Below are 21,076 nucleotides of genomic sequence, written 5' to 3' on the forward strand. Positions count from 1 at the left end.
TTAAAGCGCCAAAACACATCAGAAGCAGGTCTAGACTGTACACCTGAATTTAACAGAGACCCAACACCCAATGGGAAGATACCCCAATCAGAACCGGGCTCTATGTGGGCAGCCATCTGCCTTTAAAGAGGATGGGGGAGGACGGAGAGAGACACAGAGAGGCACAGAAACAACACCAACAGTAATAGAAATATGACTAACAATAAAAGTGGTAGCAGTGACTAAACATGACTAATAATAAAAGCAGGGGAAAAATATGACCAATAATAAGCACTGGGCGTCAAACTGGACCATGGGGACAACAGGTGGGACTGAAGTGAATAATAGTCATTTACTTTACTTGTTAAGCATAAACAATTAGTGTTAGTGTTATAATTCTAGGCAGTCTTTTCTGTAGTGAACCTGGGACTGTTTGGCCCCTCTGTAGGTCTGTCTGGGGTCTAAATACCACTTCAAGGTCTGAGGTTGGGGAACCTCTATTATTGTTAATGGACAGTATTACTTCATTGACTGACTGTGCGTGTACACACACACACACACACACACACACACACACACACACACACACACACACACACACACACACACACACACACACACACTAGTGCGCGCAAAGCATTTCAGTGTTTTATCCTTCCAGTGAACCGAGAGAGAGAGGGAGAGAGAGGGAGAGAGAGAGAGAGAGAGAGAGAGAGAGAGAGAGAGAGAGAGAGAGAGAGAGAGAGAGAGAGAGAGAGACTGTCTTGTCGCTTCCGGCTTCAAACACACGGACAAACAAGGCTTTACTACGAGCAGCAGTGAGAAGTGTCGGGCAGCACGCATGACAACAGAAAGCAGCAAAAAAACTATTTATCCCGTGAGCAAAACTGCGAGAGGGCTTCACTACCCTAAAGTTTCCCTGAAATAACCAGAGAGAAAGAGACAGAAAGAAAGAAAGAAAAAGAAAAAACTCGTGGTGGAGAAAGACATTTTGAAATCTTCTTCTGTGGAGGAGGAGGAGGATTTTTCTTTTTCTTTTTTTCCCCCTTTTTTTTTTTTTTGAAAAGGTGAAAAAGCAAAAAAGGGACCGGGCTGTGGCGTCGAACAAGTTCGTCTGTGGAAGAATCCAAAAACGCACAAGAGGAGTAGAGAATAAGTTTATTCGGCTGCACAAGAAGACGCGTTTAGTGTGTCAGACACGCTCACAGACAAGACAAGAATCATCCTCCTCGGGTTATTACTGCTGATATCAGGCTGTAATATTCCCAGACCAATACAAGTGTCCTGGAGAAGCCTCGCAGAGGACGCTGAGGTAAGATCACACATGTCAGGACCATCTGCACAGATTATTGTTATTGAATGCAGTTTATTACTCTTTTTGTGCAGGTGGACAGGTTACAGTGAAAGTTGTGAGGATTATAGGCCTAGTTATCCTTTAGTGAATGATGATAGGTAAAGCAAAGTATTTGTGTAATGTTTCAACAACACCAGATTCATCATTCATCTTTCCACAACACGTTTTGTAATGATCTTAGACAGGGTAAACTAACAGCAGCTTTCCAATGACATCCTATGGAATACTGTATATTCATTTTCATCCATTTGGATAAGGTTGGAGTTGGGCAGCAGCACTGAATCTAGAGTTGAATCTGCTTATCAGGGCTGAATCATTTTAAATAGCTTATCTAATCTCTTTAAGTTTGCCTTTTAACAGCTGTATGTACAGAGGTTGATGCTGAAGACGTGAAACTCAAATATTGACATGTAATATTTGGATTTCAGATAACTACACAACCAACTAAAATCCAGGTTTTTACAGTATTAGTTCAAATTTGTGCTTTTGATTAAATGCCCTACAGAATATTTTGTACATCACGCTTTCACGCTCATAAACTGAGGAGAAGACATAAGATTTGATGAGAGGTTTGTTAGATTTAGGACATAAATTATTTCACCAAACTGGATCCAAAATGGAACCAGCTATATGAAGCCAACACTAATATTATATAATGAGACTGCATTAGATTTCAAGTAATTTCTAGTTTCGTTTGGGTCCTCCTCAGGGTCCGCTTAAGGCCTTTACCCTTTCCCACAATCACTGAGTGATAAGCGTGGTGCTGTATGCTTTGAGTGTCCTGTCTGCTAGGAGTTAGCTATATGGATAAAATCTTCTATTGTGGTATATGTAATTTTATATCACATATTTTGCAATAAAGTTTCAATTAAGAACCTGTTTATGGAAATAGATAACCAGACATAAATGTCTGTTTTGGGGAAATTGAGTGAAGTGAACAAGTGATAAAATAAATTATCATATTGATTACACTGATGCAAAAATCATATAAAATTCCACTACTACCATAAATCAGTCCTGCTTATTGATTTACAGCATTGCCACCAATGAATTAATAATATCACATAATGTAGCCATGACAGTATAAACAGTGCAGCACATTCTCAAATTCATGTTGTCTCACTGTACATATCATTGGCTGAAACTAATAATTATTTTCAGTATCAATCAATCTGCTGATTATTTTCTGAATTCATCAATTAAACTTTTTGTCTATACTATGTCAGAAACCAGTGAAAAATGCACGTTACAATTTCTTAGATCCAAGGTGATGTATTCAAATGTCCATCGGGCAAAATTCAAAGATATTTACTGTCATGTACGACAGAATAAATAATAAAATTATCACATTTAAAAAGCTACAACTAGCAAATTTGGGCTATTTTTGCGAAAGACTAAAATGACCACCCCATCATCAAGATTGTTACAGTCAAAGTTTATGTGAATTAACTAATTGATCAATCGGTGCAGCTCTGTATATCATTATCTCATCCTGCGCTCCCATCTGCTTGTGTACATTTTCTTTTTTTTTTAAGTGTGTAGGTTTATTGCCCACTTGTGCAGGCAAGTGGGCAGTTTTAAAACTCCCAGTCCCACTCTATCTGACATCAGGCTGTGCTCATACACAGACAGCACTCTGACCAAGCTACTTTACATGTGTGGTTGTACTGGTCGTATTCAGTATTTGTTTATATTTGAGTGTTTTCGTGTGCTAAAGACATTATTGCGTGTTGTTTTGTGTGCAACATCAGCACAGTTCATGTCAGGGTCACGGTTTACTTAACTGTTCTGCGCAGTATTTTATCTTTTCTAACTTCTTTCTGTTTAACGTAATGTTTTCTCAGAAGAAGTATACTGCATATCTTTAAGATGCTGAGGATGCAATCGATGTGCTCTGATATATGCAGTTCTAGTCTTTATGCTAATCTCTTATGATGTGCTTTTAATTGCTGTACAGGCCACAACTAAACATTCAGTCAGAGTTTAAATAGTTTTGAGACTTTTTTTTTTGTACCATCTAATTGTTGATACTTTGATCCATGTGGGATAATTGGATCCTTTGGTGAGCACAGAATCCAGAGCATCCAGAGCTGTCCTATAGTGCAAACAAAAATAACAAAAAAAAAGTCTTTGGGATGCAGCTAACCATGTGCAACATGCAGTGTGAAAAGGCTTCCTGGTGCCCAGTGCTGCTTCATTACAGCAACTGAGCCGTCTCACAGAAAGTAAACCCACTAATTCTGCATGAAAGATTCATAATAGACAATCAATCCAAAAATAGCCTGTAAACACAATTTTTCCCTTCATCACTCCTCTCTCTTTCTCTCTAGTCTCCCCTCAGTCCTGCACTGCTTCCTTTACTTCCTCTGTCTTTCTAAAACTTCCCTCGTCATTTGCGGCACTTTGTGTTTTCATTTAAATTTGTGGACGTTGGTGTTTAAGCAGAGAGACGTGATTATTTAGTGTGAACAAAGCTGCACCGGCGGTTAGTAAGCTACTAGAGAGATCAGCCATTCAGATTATTTCCTGCTTTCTCTCTAACTGCGTCACTCCCCTACAAGGAAATCCCATGTTTACCCTGTAGTTGATGACCTGATGTCTTAACTCATCTGGAATCAAAACACATCCTAAAGCAGTTTCTGGCAGCTCAGTCAGAGCATGACAAGAATACCAGCATGCTTGTTCGAGCCCCACAACTGAACTGGTAGGGTTTGAAAAGCTCTTGTTTTTTCTAGACATGCAGTAAGAGTTGCAGTTTAATATTGCTAATCATCCTGCAGAGGCGTTAACTTGGTGTGAAAAACATAGTTTGTTTCTGCATCTGTTTCACTTTGACTCTGGTGGCTCTAGAAAGAAACCCTCGCTCTTTCTGAGAAACTAACAAAAGTTTAAATTTTCAAAGCACAAACAAAACATAAGAAAAATTCTACCAAAGACTAAATAGCAAAACAGCACTGTGATAGAAAAAGGAATGGAGGAAATCAGGAAATCCTTGAGCATTATGTGGGAGAAAGTAAATAAAGTCACCAAACTGATGGAACTAATGAGGTGAAACACCTCAAAATACTTGTCAAGGAAAAGAATCGGAAGATTGAAGACTTGGAAAAAGAATCAATGACATGGAACAATACACTCGAATGGAAGACTTGATTAGAACCAGACTGCGAGGCCGGCGTCAGTCACAGACAAGTGTGAGGATGCCCCTACGTATGAGTTACAAAGACTTTTTGTCCATTGAGAGGACGGCAGAGTAAAGGCAGTCATTATAGTTCATTTTGTGAATTGAAAGAGCGTGATTGAGCTATTAAGACAGGCTGGGGAGCTGACTGGGAGGGGAGTGTATCTGAATGAAAACCTCACCTGAAAGAATGCTGGCACGCATTCGGAAGCAAAACAAAACACAAGCTACTACAAGCCGTGGTGTGGTTGTGGCTCAGGAGGTAGAGTGGGTTGTCAACTAAACACCTTGATCCCCTGGCTCCTCCGTGTCGAAGTATCCTTGGGTAAGATACTCAACCCCAAATTGCTCCCGAAGGCTTTACCATCAGTGTGTGTGAGTTTGTGTATGAATGATTAAAAACTCCTCCCAATAAGCAGGTTGGCAGACGAGCAGTCTCTGTCATCAGTGTGTGAATGTGTGTGAATGGGTGAATGTGACATGCAGTGTAAAGCACTCTGAGTGATTGAAAGACTCAAAAGGAGTTATATAAATGCAGTCCATTTACCACCTGAACAAAACATTACACAGTGATGATTCAGCTGAATGGATATCCCGAAAACTGCAAAAGTGGTTATGGTAAGAGAGCTAAAAGAGCTAGATCCTATCCGTTAGACAGTGATACTGATGAACATATACAGCAGATGCATGTGGAACTATTTGAAGTAGTGCAGTGCCGAAAACATGCGAGAGGCGAGTAGAGTTGTGAATGAATGACAACAACATGAAAGAAACATTCACAGAATTAATAGGCCAAGTATACTGATTTTTTCTATTTCTTATTTCAAGTTAAAAAAAAAGGGCCTCATTTAAATATAAACTAATGTGCGTCGATCATACTAGGTTCGTAAATCGTTCCTATTTTCTGTGCCTTCAGTTTGGATTTGAGTGGTTATGTTTGTTCCAAAGATTTGTGCTTTGTCTGTGGTGACGCTTCACAATCACCATAGTCTCAGAGCATTTGAGACAAACTGGATTTGAACGGTTTTAGGCACTTAACTACAGTCATTGTGTACTGGGCTCTGTGTGCTTTCAGAATGTGGGTGAGCTACGCTCAACCATGTACCTGAACGCCTCCTGTGTAGTCAGTTGCTGCTGATCTGCTAAAAGTGCTGCTAACGCTTAAAAGCTTTGTTTTCACTGTCCATTTTTCTCTCTTCAAAGCACTTGAGTCACGCCTCGTCTCTGGTCTCTCTTTCATGTGCAAGAGTCAGTGGCTAGATTCCACCAAGCTCGTGCGTGCTGCGTTCTGGCCCTGACACGGCCGCAGAATAAATAATAAAGTACAAATCATGATAAATAATGAAGCAGAGTTTATGTAAATACATTTTAAATAGTTGTTGTAGACCACAAACTATGCTTGAAACCACATATAAATCATGTAAAGACAAAAATGTCAATTCCGTTGCAATATTGCTAACAAAAGACATTCCCAATCTAAATTCAATAAATGTATTGTACCATTCTTACATACATTACCTACTGTGTGGAGGTTTGGAGAAACGCATACAAAACAAGCACAAATCCAATGTTAATGCTACAGAAGACAGAACTGTAAACAGAGCTGATTATCATGAACCAACCAACATAATTATAAACTCACATGTTCTCAAATTTAGAGATTTAGTGAACTTTAAAACTGCACAGTCAATGTATAAAGTAAAAAATAAGCTGCCTCCAGTCCAGACTGGATCCAGAAGGTTTTTTCTAACTAGAGTGAGCCAGTATGAACTAAGACAAACTTGCATGTTTGCAAAAACAAAGATTAGAACAAATGCAAAATTAGATGTATGTCAGTCAATGGAGTTAATTTGAGGAATAGTTTTGAAAAGGAGATGAAAATGTATAATACACTTAATAGATTTAAAAAATGTATTTAAAATGAGATTAGCACATATAAAACTGAGAAATGAACACTAGTATATATTAATTTAGTTTGAGACTTTTGGGGTATACATAATATACATATATAAAACATATACATATGTAAAATAACTCCTTTTTTCTTCTTTCTTTCATTTTCAGTGTATAAATCTAAAGGGATGTGTACAAAATAAATGTAAAAAGGGTAGCTGTAGTAAGCTATTATTACTACTTATTAGTTTGAGTTGTATAGGTTGAAAATGACTACACTAAATTGACCTTAGTGTACTGGAATGTTTTACTCAAGTATGGAAAAAAAAGTTTGACTGTGAAACAGGTTTTGGTGACATCTCATCTCACAATCATAAAACAAGTTTGTTGTTATGAAAACTAATTGTTCACAGCTCTGTACACCAGTAATCTGCCAATCTTTATCTCATATGTCATCACCCAGTATGAAATACGAGACTTACTTACAAGTAGTTAGCCTAAAAAGTGTTTTAGGCTGTGTCTAAGTCCAATCTGCACATCTGCCTGTGGGAAATGAGACTTTTTATGCGAGTGTTGCGCAGTTGACCACTGCACATCAAATGCCAATTGTTGCACAGCTAAGCTTATTTGCATATAGCTTATTTCAATTTTCAGTCACTACCTGTTTGGAACAGGACTTGATACTACAACCTGTTGTTCTTGTTCATAAACATACTGAGTGTGACCTTAACCACATAAAGCATAAAAATAAGGATTTACAACTGAATTCATCTGTATTGTAAACAGGACCTGAGTGAGTCTCTCTGCAAATAGGAGACTCTAAAGCACTTTCACCTCAAAACCTACTTAGTGCATGAGTCGGTCATAGCAGAATACTTGCACAATGCACTGCGCACTAGAAAGCCCCATACTCGAAATCAAGCTTCTTTTTTTTTTTTTAAGCTGTCCTGTTTATTTAAGTATATTTTACATTTAGGGCTCACAAGATATTTGCAGTTGCTTTTGATTCTGTCTTCTGTCTTGTTGCATGTTACTAAACTGTTCTTATACATTTAGAAAATACAGATGAAATGACCTACAGTCTCCTCAGAGTGTGCTTGTTCAGTAACTCGGAGCGTGTCTACACGTCTTTATCTGTTTCATAGAGGTTTTCTGCCTCCTTTCCTCGCTTTTTAGTTTTTAGTCGTCTTTTTGTCTTTACCCCTTGGTGTTTTATGTCATGCCTCGCTTTCCCTATACCTCCTGCCCTTTTTCATTCTCCCTCTCTGCACGTTTCTCTGTATCTCCATCTCTCTGCCCTTTTCCATGTGCCTCCCTCATTTTGTCACTGGAAGAATGTTGCCTTAAACTTGTTTTATCTTTAGACTCAACCGTTTCAAACAAACAGTGTGCTATGAGATTGTGTGGAGCAAAACATTGTGAGAGTTTGGTCTGGCTGAACTTTGGCCGTTGTGTTGTTGCAGCTTCTGTAGAACAAAGACATGTTGGGTACAACCATGAAACCAACAGGGCCAGGTTCATACATTTAAAATGTGGAAAATTCAGCTTGTGTCATTTAGTTGAATAGGAGGGAGATGATTGCAGTCGTCAAAGATGTAAACTCTATAATTATTGTGCTCTGTCATAAACCAGCATAAACCATTCAAATGAGCATTATAGAAATCACAGATTTAATGAAACATTGACAAGAGAAAGTATTTCCAGTGAGAGAAAACGTTTCCCTTGCTCATTTTTTTTCAACATTCATCTTTCTACTTCTCTATATTTCTGTTTCCTTTTCTGTCTCCTTTTCTCTCCGTTTCACTTTCTCTCTGTTATTTTTCTTTTATTTAGTTTAATTCCCAGTAGGAACAATGATATCTTTTAACAGCAGGACTACATGAATAATATTCTTTGTCCATGACGCAGTTAGGGATGGCTTTCCAGAAATGGAAAATTGGAGTTAAAGTATCTGTCGTGTTAGAAAAGGGCTGTTTTTCATCTTGAAGAATGTTTCTCGTTTTAATACATATTTGCTACTTAATAATTGGGAAGATTTACCCTAACCTGTTTTTTTTATGTTTTTCAGTGTTGGATGAAGTTTTTCTGACAGTGTGGAGCTACTGCTACAGACTGAATGCAGAGAAAACACTGAACGCTGTTCTCCAGACCTCCCTGCAGCTTCAGGGGAGATTGTCAGATGTGTACCCAGCACTCAGAGCCCCTGGCCTGGCCGCGGGGATGGCAGCCTCTGCCCTGAACCTGAACGGCCTCGGAGTCATGAGCAGGTCAGTTTTTAACAGCTTGTGTCATGTTACACCTTTAACTCTTTTAAGACCATTTTCCTGTTTTTGTTATAGAGAAACATACTTTAAATGTGTTGGTCAGTCAAGCGGTTTGAGCATACCAGTAATATTACTTTTTTTATTACTAATATTACTGTCTGATTACTTTATTCGTAATACATGACAGAAAGTTATCCTGCTGTCCAACAGGTTGATGATTTACATTAAAACATTGTCTAATAATTTGTAGGGATGCATACATGCCCCACTTTAAACATTTTTGAGTTATTCAGAAATAAAAGAACTCTTCCTTTCATCTACAACCTAAACTTTTAGAGCGTGTCACCATTAATTGTTGATTAATTGATTTCTTTGTTATAATTAGATTTCTCTTCTCTACTTACATTTCCAGCCCTAATGCCAAGACAGGATGTTTTAATATGTGATATTAATAGTCCTCTCGTTTCCTTCCCTTCCCGCAGCAGTAATCAGTTTCACACCCAGCCAGGATCCTCTAGTACCAGTTCCCGAGTTAGACCCAGCCCGGTCGGCCGACCTGTGCTGCCAGTTCCCGATCGGACAACCTACAGCCAGTTACTGGGTGGGGGAACGCTGAGTGGAGGTCTCTACAGTCCAACCAGCCCCAAGGTATTTCAAGTCAAGTTGTTGGCCATGTCCACAATTATGGAGATAAAGTGTAAAATGTCATTTATGTGTTTTCCATCCACAATAATGTTTTCTTTTTGTTGTTGCTGTCATTCAGTTTGGATTTTTTGGGGCATTTAAGCAGCAATTTACAATAGAAGAAATTAATAGGAATCTAAATTAAGTTTTCAATTCTCAACTCATGTTTTACATCATAAACCACTAAAACGATATATGTGTAATAGGGTACAGTGGGGTGCTTTAAAGAAAATATGGAAATCAAAAAAGAGGACAACTAAATGACTGCTTTTATCTGTACTAGCTGTTTTTTGGTGTGTGGTGTTCTCTAAACCTGTATGTTTAATTAACATCATACAAGTGAATTATTTTCGAGGGTTCTCCTGATCTCGTCTTGTGTGTCCACTCCTAGACGAGCCCTCGGTCGCCGGGTCGAACCTTTGTCTTCCCCCCTTCATCCTCACTCTCCCCCAGCTCCACCACTCGTGCTCGCTCCCCTTCCCCGAGAAGCCCGGAGCTCCTGGGAGTCAATGTGGGCCAGCGGGTTCGACGACTGAGCTCACCCAGCGGTGAGGAGAGCGGGGAAGGAGAGGGGTCGGAGGAGAGGGGAGGAGAGACGGGAGGAGGAGGAGGAGAGAGGCGAGAGGACAGGAGACGTCAGGCACAGCTGCTGCAGATTCACAGAGAACTGCAGAACGTTGAGGTGATACAACACGTGCCTTCCTTCTTTGTCTACTTCACCGTATCTGTCTTTTTTGTCTCTCTCTTACTGGCTACCCCCACCTGTCTGTCTGACTGTATCTAAAAGTACAATCACATGGATGTTTAGAGCAATTTATTCAAACGTTGAAGGATTTACCCCTTTGTATCTTCAATATCTGTCATTTAGATGAAAGGGCTTAAGGGCTTTGGACTGTTTTATACTTAGATTATAATCTATCCTGTGATCAACCTTGTGAGTTCACGTGACTCTTATTTTCTTAGCTTGGATTGTGTTTCCTAATAAATTCAATTATCAAGCAATAATAAACTAAAGATAGACTTGCATGTGTTTTAACATCTGGTATTGATTATTTTACCAGATTATCTCTCTGGAAATTCGATTTACCATTATCAATACACAGTTTAGAGGATTGCAGTATTGGATTATCTTCGTTAATTTAATTACAATTTCAAAAAAGCAGTGCTATTGGTTTAAATTTAGGTTTGTGTTTATCTTTTGCTTCTCTTTATTTACTTGAAAAACTGCAGTTTGTGTTTGTACTCACTGTAAAACTGCAGACAAACAAACATTACATTTGTAGCTTTGTAGCCACAAGTTAAATGTGGTTATTCGTTGTAGAGTATATTATGTAATTGAGCTTTTTTGTCATGCCAGTTCATCATGGATCAGCTAAGGTTTTGCCGATCCTCATACACATGTGAAATGATAAGCAGCTTAACCCGAAATGAAGCAACATAAAGCATCAGTTAGCTTCTCTAATGTTAGTCCAAGGGAACTGAACTATAGCTGCATTTAAATCCTCATTCACTCTCTCTCTGTTTTCAGGTCAGGGGAAAAGTGGGCATTTTCGAGGCCCACATATCCGGGATTCGTGCCCAGGTGCTGAACAACGAGCTCCAACGCAGCCCTCGGTCTCCAAGACGATCGCCTAGCCAAGCCCCTTCCCATCCCAGCCAACAAAACACAACAGGCCCTGAATGCCCAATGACCCAACCGCAAGAGACTAAAGTTCCTCTAGTTGTCCAGAATGGAAGAGAAAGACAGGATGAAACAGTGGAAAGAGAAAGACAGGATGAAACAGTGGAAGGAGAAAGGAGAGAAGGTGAGAAGGACAGCAGCGCTAATGAAGAAAACACGGAAAACAAGACACTGATTGGTCATAATGGCTGCCATTCAGAAACAACAATGCAAACTCCCTGTTTAGATGGACTGGTTGATGTTCGGGGTTCCCTTGAGACATTAGACCCAGATGCAATAATAGACAGAGAGAGAAAAGAGGGAGAACGGCTGAGAGAAATGGAAGGAGAAAAAGACAGAGGGGAGAAAGAAAGCAAACAAATGCTGGGAGACAAAAGAGAACGGACTGTGAGAGACGTGACAGGTGAGAAAGAGGACCAGTTGTGTCCTGATATGCTGCTCCAGACAGACTCAGACTGGTTGAAGGTTTACCCAGAAACCTCTGCTTTACCTCAAAGCAGTGAGAGCTCCCCTTCTTTGCTGGACATCGCTGATCACACTTCCAACCACTCTGCCTCCATCCCTCCCTCCATCCCTGCAGTCATAATAACTGACCACGGTTTGGAAAACCAGCCTCAAACCTCTGAAGGCCAAGGCTCAGACCAGGGACTATACTGCCCCCCTAGCCCCAGTTCTAGCCCCATCCCCGGCCCAAACTCCTCCACCCGTTCCCTCAGAAAGCTGTCGTCCTCCTCGGCCTCCTCGGCTGGTTTCTCTTCATCTTGGGAGGAGTCGGAGGAGGATATTTCCAGTGATACAGAGAAAGGGGAGCAACTTCTCAACCCGGCACTCCTCAGTTCTCAACAGAAAGCAGTAAGTAGTGCCAAGTGTGAAAGTGTGGGTCAGTTTGTGTGGCTGTATGTTCAGCCTGCTCGCTACGCAGGAGACCTTTTGTAGTTTTAAATGGCAATGACCTTTGGAAAATGTTTTTGTAGGGATCGCCACATATCATACAGACAGGAACTTGCATTTTAAGGAAGAATTCACACTTATGATAGAGTGGAAAATCTTGAAAAGGAAAAACTCTGATATTTCTGATCATTTTGAATCATTTGAAGGGTTCTCACAGGTAAAAGTCACATGTGAAAACTGAAAACATACAGTAACAGTTTCAGAATGATTGTTTTTGCGACAAATCCTGCCAGACCTCGGAAACTGTTTGTCTCGATGTGGATCCTTACCATCGTCTGTCTGTTTATGTGTGTGTGAATACGCCTGTGCATGTTGACGGGAGCTCCTGTGACCTGAGCTCTCTCCCTGAATAATGGTTGACATTCACAGTAACAAAGCCAGCTCTGTGCCCTGACCTGTGTGTGCGTGTAGGTGTGTTTTGGTGCGTGTGGGTAATGTTACTGTGTGTGTGTGTGTGTGTGTGTGTGTGTGTGTGTGTGTGTGTGTGTGTGTGTGTGTGTGTGTGTGTGTGTGTTTGAGAGAGAGCGGGGGTGATAGAAAAAGGGAAAGCAAGAGAAATTGCCTGTCACACACACTTAGGCCTTGCCTGCATTTGGACATTGTTCAAAGAGGAGGCAGGAGCCATTTGTGTTTTTGTGTGTGTGTGTGTGTGTTTGTGTCTGTCTGTCTGTCTGTCTGTCTGTCTGTCTGTGTGTGTGTGTGTGTGTGTGTGTTTGTGTGTGTGTGTGTGTGTGTGTGTGTGTGTGTGTGTGTGTGTGTGTGTGTGTGTGTGTGTGTGTGTGTGTGTGTGTGTGTGTGTGTGTGTGTGTAGGCGGGTGGGTGGGTGGATGTGTTTTTATTTGTAGCCAGCACAAGTTCACGAGGCCATCTCACTTCTTCTTTGAAACACAATTTGACGCAGGATTACATAACTGATTTTGACCGGTTTCTGAAACATTGTGCCAGTTCAAAAAAAGTGTCTACACAACTTCTCAGGTTTCTGACTTCAGGAGAAAAAAGATCATAATCCCTTTATTATCATTTTGAACTGTCATGAAAACATACATAAGCTTGTGGTGTTCCCCCATGACTGTACGAGACAATACAAGCATTTGAATACTCTCATTCACCCTGCAATCAATACAGCAGCTGCATACTTTTGCACATATTTTGGAGACGTGGTCACCCAGATCGTTAAAACTTAACTTTCCATGTTTGCTTTCGTTACGAGAAGCAGCAGCAACAGAAGAAAAAAAAAATCAAATATGCCTCTGACCTAACCTTAAACCAATATCCCAGCTCTCCCCGGTGGCATGGGTTACAAACTATTTGTTTAAATTAGTTTGGTTGATGGATTTGAATAGTGTTTGTATGGCTGTTTGCATATTTCCGGACATTGTTTTTCGTTTTTTCCAAGCAATACAAGAGACAGAAACTCCCGCAGACAGTTGCAGACGAAGGACAGGGTTCATAGTTAGCAGTGGTGGTAACTTGGCACAAAGCTGTCAAACATGAAGGTTATTCTTGTTCTTGTTTGTAGCTTGTCATATTTCCTGATCTTTAGTTTAAGGAAACCTGGTATATTTGTGCAAAAGGCAAACATGCAGAAACACATAAAGCATGCTCGATCGTGTGGGTGGTATGTAGGAGAGAGGATAGGGAGAGAGAAGAGGAGCGATACTGACAGAGGAAGAAGAGAAAAGAACAGAGTGAGCAAGAGAGTAATGTTGGCAGAGAGAGACTGCACGAGAGTGAAAGTTGTACAGTGTGTACTGTAGTCACATCTTTTTAAATGGATGTTTAGGGAGACTGGATGCATTTCTGTTCTATTTCTATTTAATGTAGGAGCTACTTAACTTTATCTGGCATAAAGCAAGTTAAGAGGCATTTGTTACTTAGGCATTGCTATATAAAGTAATCACTGAGGGTGCAGAGAAAGAAATAAAAACATGGTCCTGCATGGGAAAAAAATAACAAGTATAAACCAGGGTTACAGATTTACATTTTGTATGATGGTATAAAGAGCTCATTGGTTATCTTGATCACTACACTATAACACAGGAGTTTTAATCAATTAATCAATTGTAATATCATCCATCTGAGTAAGTGTTATTTCCATTTCTATATAAACACAGTCAGTCACATCTGTTCTGCTATGGTCGTTAGCTTTAAGATTATATCAACTTGTATTTTAACACTGTGCAAGCTTAACGGGTGGAGGCTGGAATCTGAACAGAGCCATATATAGTCACTATTTGGCTGATCTTTTGACTGCTGGGCATCTCTCCAAGGTTAGAAGGCACATATGTGCTGCCAGTGTTTTGTTAGTTCTAGTAAATTGGCAGCGAAAGGGCACCTGCGATAGATTGGCATCAGTGCTATTTTTCTCTCAACTAAATTTCAGTTGAGTTCTGCGGAGTGAAAAGACGAGACTCTGGCAGCAGCCGCATCGCTGCTCGATTTACACAGTTTGCTTTTCTGTGTTGATACTTTTAACCATAAGCTCCACACCCATCTAAGCAGTCTCCAACTAGGGCTGCAAGTAATATTTATCTTCTTAACTGATTTATTTGTTGGCTATACAGTCGAAAATGGAAAGATAGTCAATTCACAGTTTCATAAAAACAGAGAAAATCAGCAGTTATTTGCAATTGAGATGGTGGAACTAAAACATTCTTGGCATTTTTTTGGTAGCTGACTTACAGTGTGTAGTGTTTGTGAATAAATACCAATAAAATTTAAGATTATGTGTAGAAACAAGTTCAAAAACACCAATAACCAACAAGATTTATGGAATTTTCTGTCTGAAACAATTAGTTTATTACTTGATTATAACTGAGAATTTACTGCCAACTATTTTGATCATTGATGCATTGTTTCACTTGTTTTAACATTTGCTGATTTTCTCAGTTTTATCTCAGTTACTTGAATATCTTTGTGCTTTGGACTGTTGGTTCAACAGAAAATGTCATTTGAAGATGTCACCTCGGGCTTTGGGGATCTGTGATGTACAGATTCTTTTTACTACTTTCAGATATCTTATAATCTAAATTATTATTTTAAAAGATTGATAATTAATGATTTAACTGCATCTTTTCACATTCTGAAACAATAGCTTTGAGTCAGTATTGATGTAAACATGCTGTTAGCGGGAGCTGTGCTGCAACTCTATTTAAACCCAGACTGTGAAAAGAAAACTCCAGCATCATGTTTCAACTTTTCAGAGAGAACGATGAAAGAAACAGAGGTTAGTGGAGCAGAAGCTGCAGTAGAACGGAAGCGGGGCAGGACTTGCGGTGGTCTCACCATAAATGATGCTGAAGGTGTGTTGTTAATTACACTGCCTGTGTCTGTAAGTAAAGCTTGGGAGGCATCACATACTTGGACATGTTTCGATAAACCTTTGATCCTTGAAAAGATGCATCCATCACGTGTACAGAAGTGTCTTCTGGAGTGAAGACTGCACCCATACTACTCAACCGTAAAAACACACACACACACGCACTAACACTGACACACCCTCCGTACACACCACATTTACACCACATTTCTACATTGCAGACCGGCACACGCGACTATACACTCACATAAGCTGTATTACTTTTACAAACACAACTTATGGCACATTGACTCACATCTCTTTTTTTTATGATCCCTTGAAATGTGGTCGCACACTGACCCACACATTAATCTTCACCATTCTTGGTTTATCCTCCAGTAATCCAACCGTGAATCTAACCTCAACTTTAATACCAAAAAAAGAGATCTTGTAGTGGACTGGACGGGACGAAAACTCATTTTTATGTCCACAACTGTAACTCAAGTGTGTCGAGACACACACACACACACACACACACACACACACACACACACACACACACACACACACACACACACACACACACACACACACAAGCATGCGTGCACGCACACACACTGTGTTTCTACTGCAGTGGAAAATCTTCACTACCACGGCGGCCAGTTACCTAGCAACCCTGTGACGTCAAACCGAGTTTCCCTCTCACAGCTGTGTGTGTGTTATGTGTGTGTTATGTGTGTGTTATGTGTGTGAGAGAGAGACAGAGAGTCTGTAAGTTTATGGGTGTGTATGTGTCTAACTCTTGTTGGTGTGTGTCTGCCTGCTTGGTTTACTGTGAAAGGAGAAACACCGGTCAATTCTTTATTTGGTGTTACTGTGTGAGAATGCATGCATGTGTGTTTGTATTGCAGTTGCCGTGTCCTCCGTTGAGGTGTCAGTGTGGCCAACAGTTACTGAGCTGACATTTTGGCTGAAAGAGTATGTCTAGTATTGGATTTGGTGCAGAAGTGTGGTTTCACATCATTTCAGAGATGTCAGAGACACACTGGGGAAACCCTGCTGGATGTGATACGTGACTACAAATACATGAAGTGTTTGTGCAAAAGAAAGCATAAAAAAAAAAGTAATATATCGTATATCTCATAGCTTTAACTAAACTGGCTTAGCTGAGGATCCATAGATCTTTACTTCTAAATGTAATTTCTTTATTAACATGAGTGGTTACTTTGTGTTTTTTTTTTTTAAATATCAGATTTGACTGTTATATGCTGACATGAACATACATTTTTTAAATTCTTGTGCAGCTTAGTTAGCAAGCTAAGAAAACCCCCAAAGCACCTCTGTTTGTTTAGGTTAAATCAGGGTGCTTTGGAGGATAGGCCAGATCTAAACTGAGATATGCTCTTTAATGTTCCATAGTGACCTCAATTTGGAAGCCAGCCTTCCTTATCGGACTACTTACAACATAACCGATCTGCCACTTCACATACAAGCAACCTCATTTTTTTAGGTGTCCTTTTTTTGGCACGCATGCGGCTGTCAACTTTGCAGAACTAATTTTCCACTGACCAAATTGGTTGCTTAGAGATTCATCGTGAACTCTGCAAGCGTGTTGTTGTCTGCACTGCACTCTTTGCAGTTTAATTGCATGTGTTTGTGTGTTTGACTGTAGTGTGCGTGTGAGCGCGCGTGTGTGTTTGTGTGAGTGTTTTCTTTTAGTCAACTTTGCAGACTCAGATAGTTGCAATATTTGTATCTGCAAGGGGACCTTGTGGTGAGCTATATCAGGCTTGTTGTTTCCTCCGTGCTTCTCCGTCGAAAACATCAGCATGCATCAGTGTTTCCCCTTCTTATTCACATTACACATTTGTAACCCAGAGTTACCCTTTGCCCCAACTTTTCACCATTCTCACCACTCTCCGCCTCCCTGCACTCCTCCCCTGCATGCAAATGAGTGATATCTGGTTGCCCAATGTAATCTAATCGCCAAATTTCCATACATCTAAGTGTATTGTTTTGCAACACCCTTTTTAGTACCCAAATGCAGTAATTTGATAATTTGATGAGTAACTTGTCTTAAGTAAATGAATGTTGCATAAAATAATTTTTGCAGATATGTGGTGCATATCTGGAGATAATAATCAAGGGACCAATAAAAACTCTTTGCCTCTGTGCTTCTTTCTCCCTGTGCGCTCTTTCTGTTGTTTACAGAGGGCAAGGCCCTTTTTTTCTTTCTTTTGTTTGTAGTCAGCGGCGGATGTGGAAAATACTGTCGCTGAGGCAAGCGGCAACCCCCCCACTTCCTGTCTACAAGAAGTTCCTTTGCTTACCATTTCCTCTCTCTCTCTCTCTCTCTCTCTCTCTCTCTCTCTCTCTCTCTCTCTCTCTCAATGGAAACTTTACTGTTTTTCCTGCTCTCCTCTTGTCATCCAGCTGGTCTGGGGATAGAGATAGGAGACCGCCAAAGAGCAATGAGCCAGAAAAAGATGAGACAAAGACAGAAAAAGGCTGACTTTTTGAAACACATGCTTACTTGCCAGCAAAAACATGAAATTAGCTTCCTTCAAGCAAGCAAAAAAATAAAAATAAAAATGCAGTCAGACATGTGTGACCATAAAACACTTGATTCTCACGAAGCTAAAGACATGTTGAGGAATTGTTTCCTGGTGGAGAGGTCAATTTCTTCCTGTGGTTGTTTGATGATTGACAGTAGCACAGCGTAAAACAATGCTCGCACTGAGATGGAAAAACATTAAAACAGACACTGACAATAGCAAATTAAGTCATCACGCATGTGTGTTGTGATAGGTCATATAATAATAAAATAATAATATAATAACCAATCCTGGAACATTTTTTGGAGTTTGCAATTCTGCAAAATTCCTGTGATTTCTCGGCATTAACCAGTCCCTCCAGGAAATTGCGATTTTGCTTATGTAATAATTAATGCGAAAACTTGCAATTTTGCTAAATTACCGCCACTTTACTTCATGGAATCAACAGACAGCTTGTGATTTAGACCAACTGTCGCATTTTTTGTCATGGTAACGTAGGTCATTGTAGCACACAGGAAGGAAAATGACAGGTATTGCCCCATGATTGAGCTTACAGTTTGACTTTTACTGCATTGTAAAACTAGATTTCTGATTGGATATTATATTATTATTATTATATTAAGTATGTAGCGTTCTCATTGGCTAATCAGAATCAGAGTCAAAATTCTTGATTGTTGTGTTGTGCTTTATTCTCTGACTTTGTTGTGTACTTGCTGAAATAAGTCATGCAAGCATTTGTTTTACAAATCCTCCAAATGTTTCTAAAAATACATACGTGTGTGTGTGTGTGTGTGTGTGTGTGTGTGTGTGTGGATATATATATATATATATATATATATATATATATATACATACACACACACATAATGTTTTTCTACATGTCACACATTTAGACACATTCATGCAAATGTTTTTTGCAGTTTCACTACAAGCGATGTACATCTGCCAACTGTGAACTTATGTCTGAACATTGTGTGTCAAGCTGACAATTTTTTAGACCCTTTTACGGATGTAAAATAACTGTCAGTAGATTGACCTAAAATATGCAGATTCCAAATTTGTCCAAATTTATGTAATGTATTTAATTTAAGACACAGGTGTAGTTTAATGATTTAGTGTTGCACCTATCGGCACTGAGGTTGAAGGTGCGTTGTAGTAGCTTCATCAACTCACTGCAGAGCGTGGTGGTATGGACGTTTCCTTTTGTCTATTTTAGCTTGTGTTGTAACTTCTGTCACAATCCTTTCTGTGTCTCACACACACATAGGTACACTGCCATAGTCACAAGTCAAGAGTTATATGCATACTCAAACATCAACAGTATAAATATATAGACTTGTTGCATAAAGCCTTTAAATGTACCAGCACTTCATGAACATTCACATTTACACACCTATTCCACACGCACTTAGCTCCATCTGTGTCTTTCAAATGTTGTGCCTTGTGGAGATTTGCATGTCCAGATTATGTTTGTCCTCTGCTTTGCCAATCAAATAATCCCTAATTGTTTATTCACGCAAAAACACACACTCACGTGTATATTTTGTGGAGCATAGAGAAAGCAGTATGCGTGCCTGAGGAGAGACACAAGAGTTTGGGTGTGTTGCAGGAGAGCTGGACACATAATCAGTCTTGTCAGCTTGTTGACAGAAAGCCCATCGGTCATGATGTGGTCTACGTGGCTGTTTTCAGTGTGGAGTGGTGTTGCGTCAGTCGGAGCCATCCTTATTATTACCATCATCCTCCTCCAGGTATTGTCACTTGCACCATTACTTTCTCAGTTCATGTCTTTCTAGCACTTTTACAACCTGAATTTAGTCCTTGTTTTCTGATGTTTGACAGCTCTACTTTTGTGCCCAGATTTTATTGAGCAATAATAACACTCAGTAAGAATATCACTGTGATAGCTTTTTTTTTTTTTTTTTTAGTCACACGCAAACCAACCCTCTCCTCTGATCACATTTTAATGTCTCTAACTCTTAAATCTACACAGTGTGACACAGTCTGTTATTACTCACCCTTGAGATAGTCCAGACTTTCTATTTCTCTCTCTTACTTACCCTCCCCAGTTCTCACACACACACCAGCTTTAAGTGGGCAACATGGTAAATGGATGACAGTCTGGGGTGATGGATAAAGTGCAGACCCTGGCTACTTACCAAACTGTAGCCTGATACTCTTGCTCTCTTGCTAACTGGCTAAAGATGGTGGAAAAAATGAAAAGGGGGGAATACCTTGCCTTCTTGTGTGATTGCCCTCACAACTCAATAAGTATTGTATTCCTTCAATGAGAAGAAGAAATGGTTTGAATCATTGAATCAGTGCACAAATTGAAATTGTGAATGTTATTTTGTTTCAAGTCTACCTTTATTTATATAGGAAAAACTGACTGTGTAAACTTTTCAAACAATTTTAGTGTAAGCCTCAAATGGATGTTACCATTTTTAATTACACCCACCCACGTTCTCTCACCCAGCCATTTCTGTGTTTCAAAAAAGCCAGACTAACTAAAAATGCAACAACAGCAAGCATTAATAAACTCTATGATCTCCCAGGGTCAAGACTTCCCTCTCTCTCTGGGACCCATTTCAGCTGACCTATCTTGAAGTCAGTTTCCACCGTGTGTGTGTGTGTGTGTGTGTGTGTGTGTGTGTGTGTGTGTGTGTGTGTGTGTGTGTGTGTGTGTGTGTGTGTGTGTGTGTGTGTGTGTGTGTGTGTGTGTGTGTGTGTGTGTGTGTGTGTGTGTGTGTGTGTGTGTGTGTGTGTTCAGGGTGTTTTTCCCCCCCTTGCTTTCCTTCAATGGTGCAGAGAAAACCCCTCATGTGACTCTTCACTGCCTGAGACAGTGAGACAGACTGTGTGTGCGTGTGTGTGACACAACCATAGATAGTCATGTTATCAGCTTATGAATTTTCATCAGGTCCAGATTATGTGACATGAGTTATATATTGCCTTCTATGGTCCTCGTCTCTCTTATCTTACTCATCGTCTCCTCCCCTCCTCTCCTCCTCTCTTCTTCTCTTCACCGTTATTTGTAGACATAATATTATTCTTCCCAGCTTTTGCAGACCAGAGGAAATCTCCTCTGTGTTTAACATGAGCAAAGTACGTCTTTTGCACCTTTGTACAATACAAGACAGGACATTTCTGTGTAAATATTATATTACATAAGTTGCAGGGTCAGTTTAATGTGTTATGATTCATTTGGGTTCAAGTGTCTGTTTCATGAAGCATTTTCT

General features: G+C 39.9%; 1 protein-coding gene across 2 annotated transcripts in view; it reads left to right on the forward strand.

Moving 5' to 3' along the window:
* Nucleotides 1-800: 800 nt before the first annotated feature.
* itpkb (inositol-trisphosphate 3-kinase B) overlaps nucleotides 801-21,076 on the forward strand; it is a 31,280-nt gene continuing 11,004 nt past the window's right edge. The window contains exons 1-5 of one of the 2 annotated variants that reach the window (XM_062437215.1): nucleotides 801-1,291; nucleotides 8,473-8,671; nucleotides 9,151-9,316; nucleotides 9,744-10,034; nucleotides 10,881-11,885. In XM_062437215.1, the coding sequence (XP_062293199.1) occupies nucleotides 8,625-8,671; nucleotides 9,151-9,316; nucleotides 9,744-10,034; nucleotides 10,881-11,885 (1,509 nt within the window). In that variant the 5' untranslated portion in view covers nucleotides 801-1,291; nucleotides 8,473-8,624. The remainder of the gene's footprint in view (nucleotides 1,292-8,472; nucleotides 8,672-9,150; nucleotides 9,317-9,743; nucleotides 10,035-10,880; nucleotides 11,886-21,076) is intronic. The other variant, XM_062437216.1, reaches the window with a different exon arrangement.

The sequence above is a fragment of the Scomber scombrus genome, chromosome 17 (assembly GCF_963691925.1).
Source record: "Scomber scombrus chromosome 17, fScoSco1.1, whole genome shotgun sequence".
In the NCBI taxonomy this organism is placed as follows: Eukaryota; Metazoa; Chordata; class Actinopteri; order Scombriformes; family Scombridae; genus Scomber; species Scomber scombrus.